We start from the raw sequence: 6000 nt of genomic DNA, 5'->3' as shown, positions 1-6000 counted from the left end.
TCATCTGCAGCCACCCAAACTGTCGCATTATCCTGTCGGGGTAGTATGGCTCAACAACATAGTAGTAATGCATGTATCTCTTGGACGCCCATATCTAATGCCCCATACGACAACCTGGATGCATATGGTGCATGACATCCTCTGTATATGGCTCCCAATCGAACTGAAATAACATGATCAAAATAAATGTTACAAACATTTATGTTTTGAAGAACAACAAATAGATAAAGTTATGATTAAACAAGAATATCGATGAGAACATACCTTGCCTGGAGCCATCATGGACAACTAGTCTTTAAACGCAACAAGCGAGTTGCTTTCAACGTGCGTTTTCCTCAAAGGTTTCGACCACCTGCATTAATAAAAACATTACGATAATTTGAAAGTCGTCATCCATCCGAAAACATAAATAAATTAGGAATTTAGCTAGAATGATAAATTTACATAAACTTACTTTGCCGCTAACAGAAGCAACATCGGTGGTACGACCCCTGGTCCAAAAGAAGCCCTGATCTTGACAATCCTCTCCCAAGCCCAGACCTGTAGAAGTAATCCGCACCCAATGAAATCCTTCTCGTTCATAAGGGCAGAGTCGCACAATCCGCGGTATGTATATGCAAGCACAGTGCTGCTCCAACTCAAATTACTACACATGTCAACATCCTTAAGCTTCTATAACAGCATCAGATCAATCTTGTTTTGACTCTTGTCGAGTAAGAAGCAACTCGCAAGCAAGGGGGCGAGAATACAATAGGCCCTCTACTGAGCCTCTATGTCTGAATGTGGTGGAGCACCGAGAAACATCTCTACATGAGCCCCAATGCTTGAGAGCAATATCGGTGTCCCTGATCTATCGGGCTGAAAGCCCAACAATCCCATCAGATATGTGTCGATCTGTAATGGAGGTGTATCAAATCCCGTAAGGGATCACCATCCACACGCAGGCCCAACAAGACCTCCACGTCCTGCAGAGTGATGGTGGCCTCCCTCATGGAGAAATGGAAGGTGTGAGTCTCGGGCCTCCATCGTTCGTCCAATGTCGTCACAAGATGATGGTCGTACTTGACATGACCTATAGTCGATGCCAAATGAAACCCGAGCTTCTCTATGTAGCCCATAACTTTTGGTGGACAATATCGCCCATCATTCATACACACCCAGAAAAAAGAGTCTGCCCTTCTGACTTTCAGTATCTTCTCGCGTCTCAAGCGGGACCTAAATATGTTAGCTGATCTATGACTCGGCTGCATCCACAACATATCACCATCAGGAGGTCCATGCGAAAGCCACGAGGATCTTTCCGCCATAAATAACTAGTACGTAAATAAAAAAAATTAAATCAAGTCTCTAAAATAAAAATTTACAAAAAATAAGAACTGATGAACGCATTTCAAAATCTATAAAGATTGAATTATAATTGAATGTACTTCTCCAAATTTAAAATTCGGTCCTTACGTTTTCGAGAAAATTTCCACACACTTCTACTAAATAACAATCAAATCCATATACTTTCGGTATGTATATACAATTAGGTCCCCATACATTTATAAAATAACACTAAAGACCTTATACTTACAAGAAATAAAAAACCAAGTCCACATACTTCTTTAAAATTACATCCAGACCCTTATAAATTCAATTTATTTCCAATCAAATCCTCATACTTCTTAAAAAACAATTCGGTCCCCAAACTTTTAAAACATAACAATGATCACCAAACACTTGGGACAGTCTTATATTTAAATAAAAGCGAAAATCAAACTTCAAAATCAAACTTAAAAAAGGGGACCACACTAATCCAAAAACGAAAACGTCAAAATCCAACGAAAATCGGGACCATAGAAACCAATCCAACATATAAAACAACAATCCAACAAGTAGGAACATTCTATACCGGATTCGTTGAATCCATAAATTTTTGAATAAAAGAAAATTACGAAAAATTACCTTGTTTGTCTCTGGAAAAAGAGAATGAAGGATTGTTGACAAAGAACGAAAGAGAATGGCCTGAATTTCACCGGAGCTTCAAATTTTGGCAAGAAATAGCCAGAGTTCGTGAGGAAGACGAGAGGGATCTCTGAGGCGAGTTTGTGAGGAAGAAGAGAGAGAGAGAGAGAGAGATTTGAAATTGTGTTTGCGGAAGAGAATCGGTAGGGATAGAATTTTAAACTGTCCGGAAAACTATTTTCCGTGTGGGTCCCGTCCGAAAACGATTTTCCGTGTAGGACCAGTCCGGCAAACGATTTTCCTGGTGGGACCCAATCTCGCACAATTAGAATTAATTTTTGTTAATCATACATAATTACACTTAATCAAAGTCATTTAATTCTTTCCCCCGGAAAACAAAATCCGGGGAAGATTATATATGTCTACCTCAATTTAAGAAAAATATATATCTACGTTTTAGGGTTCAAGGTCTTTTTTATAATTGATTCTCCCAATCTGCTCTTACCATTGCACCAAAATAAAATTCCAAAGAGCCAAATGGAGATCAAATTAGTTTAAGGACCATTACGAGTTTTTATCTATAGTTAAATGACGTCTACGCTTATTATTTTTTTTCCCGCAGTTTTTATGTTTGTCCAGTTGTCGATTTTTGATTGGAATATACAGAATTTTTCTTATTATTTTTCCCACTATTTAATGAAAACTACTAAAATATTACCCGCGTCGTTACCAAGCTTTTAAGCTAAGTTGAAAATTCACAGAGGTAGTCAAAAAAGAGAGATCAGAAATGGAAGCCGATGCCAGAAATATGCAAAAATACGGTGTTCCGTTCTACGGAGCCGCATGGGTTCCGTACAAATACGTCAGATCCAAGCTCAAAGATAAAGATCACGAGGAATCTAAATCTGCTGCTGCTGCTGATGATGATTCCACTGGAATTGAACAACCTCCTTCTGATGATTCTCACAAACACTACGTCGTATTGACTGGAGGTGGAGGCGAAGGTCGTAGCGGTATTCCAAATGCCGTCCTCCTCGCCCATTTCGATTTTGCTTCCAATTCTCTATCTAATGAGGCGGTAACTATGCTCGCTCGGTCAATTGGGTTTTACTGTTTGTGATTTGAACATATGTACTTTGATTTGTCCAATGGCATTTGAATTATTTTCGAATTTTAGATAATTGATTAATGATGAGGTAGACTTTCAAGGTTTTTTGCTCTTCCTTATAGTAGCTGCCCCGTTTGTTAGACTAATTACCTATGGAATTGGTGTTAACCCAAAGTTATGTTTGCTTGATATGCAATTGTGGCTTACATTATGTTTTTTACTATTGTCTTCTTCTGTTTAGGTAACAAAGCTTGTTACTCATTCGGATATGCCTTATCGAATGGCTGTACACCCCAGTGGAGATGGCATTGTCTGTGCCATGCAACAAAGTTGCAGGTTTCTGTTTATTCTTCCTGTTTGCTAGTTTTGTATTATTAGTGGTGACAATTATTAGAGTATATGTGTCGCACATGAGTGGAATACGACCATTGATGTAAATTTTTGTTCATATAAAGTGTTCATCTTAGCGGACTTGAAAAAACTGGATTCTCAAACTGTCAGTGCTTTCTTTTATTTTTCTGATAATTTGTTTGATTGGTATCATTTTTCAGGACGTTTGAATGGGACGAAGTCAAGACTGATGAAACCTCAAAACTTGGCTTAAAGGCATCCGAGAATGCACTTGAGGGATTAGAAGATGTGGGGCAGCAATTAGCACTAGCGTTCAATTCTGAGGGTTCGGTTCTTGCTGTTGGTGGTGAGGTAAAGATCATCCTTTTCACTGGGAATTATCACCAGCGTTTATTTTAAAATATTAAATTGAAAACTCATACTTTCATGGGTTGGGGGCCAGGAGAAGTTCGCTAAGACTAGTGTGTTCTAAAAATTGTTAGCTCTCGCTTAACTTACTTGTCAAAGAACGATTTTATTCGAGATGAAATATTCGCTAGTTTCAAATTTCAAGTAAAATCTCATTGGCATTCTTATTACAAATGTAAGAGAGGCTGGCCTTTGGTGTGGCTGTTTACTATTCTTTTTACTTGTCAAAGAACGTGCACCATTTTATTCGAGATAAAATATTCGCTGGTTTAAAATTTCAAGTAAAACCTCATTGGCATCCTTATTACAAATAGAAGAGAGGCTGGCCTTTGGTGTAGCTGTTTATTATTCTTTTTGCTCAACTTATCAATACCTTGCATATAATATATATTGCAAGGCACCTCTGACAGTAACTGTATAGTTTGGTGTGCTAAAAAAATGCTTTACAGTTTGCTCTCTGGGATTACTTCATCTTACCACCCTTATACTTGTCAGGCTGGATCCTATTTTTGTACTCCTTGTCTCATCTGCTTTTTTGGTTTGGACACTGACGTTGGCATTCAGGGCCAACATTTTCACACTCATAGAAAAGTTTGATGGTTGATATTATGGCTTTGTTACATTACAGGACGGAAATTTAAGAGTTTTCAAGTGGCCTAGCATGCAAACGATTTTTAACGAGGCTGAAGCTTATACCTGTGTAAAAGACTTGCATTTCAGGTTTGCAAAAAATGGCGCTAAATGCACAATTTTTTTGTGAAAAGTTTTATTTAATTTTCCACCCATTGTGATGGATTGTCTGTCTGTCTGTCTTGCAGTCCAGATGGGAAATACCTTGTCTCGTTGGGAAGTGGCGGCCCTGGTAGAGTCTGGGACATCGAATCATCAAAAGTTGTGGCTTCTCTATCCAAGCAAAGTGTGAGAAAAATCATAAATTTTCTCTGAATAAATATTAAAAAAAAAAAAAAAAAAAAAAAAAAAAAAAAAAAACCTTTGATCAACTGCTTTCACACAACAGTATGAAGGGGGGAAAATCTGATTTGAACATTTTGTTATTTCCAGGATGAGATTTTTGCATCTTGCAGATTTTCTCAAATGAATGATAGTCAGGTTCTCTATATTGCTGCAAGAACTGGTAAATCTCTGATTTTATAATATTTCTCCCATCTATCAGAACAAAAATGGAAAAAATGAATCTGCCCCAACACAATGTTACTTTCTCCTGAGTTGACTGTAATTTATTCACAGATCGAGGTACAAGTATCTTGACTTGGAATACAACCTCATGGAAAAGGATCCGCTCGAAGCATGTAGCTCGCGATCCGGTTTGTTCCTTCAACGTCTCTGCTGATGGAAAATTCCTAGCAATGTAATAGTTTTGTATCCACTGGTTAATTCAAATTGCTAAAGGATTTATGTTACTGTAGTAGTGATTTATCATCTCTATGTCGTTATTGTGCAGTGGGACATATGAATCGCAAGGAGATGTATTGGTCTTAAAAGCAACTAATATGCAAGTTCTAATGAGAATCCGGAAAGCACATCTTGGTATAGTAACAGCACTAATGTTCTCGGATGATTCAAGGTAACAAACTGAAATATCAATACAGTTCGTTACTTTTATCCCTATCTTCCTTTGAGGGTGATTTCTGATTGTGAAAAACCACTATATTTGCATATACAGAGCTTTGGTCTCAGTGTCCATGGATTCTAGTGCTAGAGTTACATTAATTGAGGACAAGAAGAAGAGCGGTACGTATCTTATTTTTCTACTAAAAGGTAAAAACATTCCTCAGTTGCATTTGCTTCGCTAACTGGTTCGAATTTTTACCATGTCGATGCCACTTCGGTCGCATGATAAAATTTAGGGTGTGAAATGGTAACATAATTTAACATTTCATCTTTCTCTATGTTGGTTTGCAGGAGGATCTAGCTTGTTGATCATCATATTGATAGTTTTACTTGCAATTGCTGTTTATTACTTGAAGAATCAAGGAGTCCTAGTCCTGTAATCTTAGATTTTGCTTTCTGTAAGATAAGAATACGACAAAACTTAAACCTTTTGTGTATGAAAACAGAAAGCAGACTTGACCTTTACAGTTATTTAAATAAATATGTTATCTTGTACGGACTTTTACACTTTACATTTCCACGTTTCCATTGATTTACAGTACATTGCACAAGGT

The 6000-nt window shown here is 37.5% G+C and overlaps 2 protein-coding genes across 2 annotated transcripts; one reads left to right on the top strand and one right to left on the bottom strand.

The window, feature by feature from the left end:
• Positions 1 to 288: 288 nt before the first annotated feature.
• LOC139885078 (serine/threonine-protein phosphatase 7 long form homolog) lies at positions 289 to 1307 on the bottom strand. The gene is made up of 4 exons (XM_071869030.1): positions 957 to 1307; positions 764 to 858; positions 455 to 646; positions 289 to 352 (listed from the first exon to the last, which is right to left on the bottom strand). The coding sequence occupies exons 1-4, from the start codon at positions 1305 to 1307 to the stop codon at positions 289 to 291; spliced, it is 702 nt and encodes a 233-aa protein (XP_071725131.1).
• Positions 1308 to 2734: 1427 nt separating this feature from the next.
• On the top strand, positions 2735 to 5826 carry LOC139885077 (SEC12-like protein 2). The gene is made up of 10 exons (XM_071869029.1): positions 2735 to 3025; positions 3297 to 3391; positions 3607 to 3757; positions 4443 to 4534; positions 4633 to 4732; positions 4877 to 4949; positions 5063 to 5183; positions 5277 to 5399; positions 5499 to 5566; positions 5741 to 5826. The coding sequence occupies exons 1-10, from the start codon at positions 2735 to 2737 to the stop codon at positions 5824 to 5826; spliced, it is 1200 nt and encodes a 399-aa protein (XP_071725130.1).
• Positions 5827 to 6000: the final 174 nt, after the last annotated feature.

Source organism: Rutidosis leptorrhynchoides, unplaced genomic scaffold (genome assembly GCF_046630445.1).
Source record: "Rutidosis leptorrhynchoides isolate AG116_Rl617_1_P2 unplaced genomic scaffold, CSIRO_AGI_Rlap_v1 contig75, whole genome shotgun sequence".
NCBI classification, from domain to species: domain Eukaryota; kingdom Viridiplantae; phylum Streptophyta; class Magnoliopsida; order Asterales; family Asteraceae; genus Rutidosis; species Rutidosis leptorrhynchoides.
The sequence above is the reverse complement of the archived record's forward strand: the minus strand, read 5'-3'. Positions and strand labels throughout refer to the sequence as shown.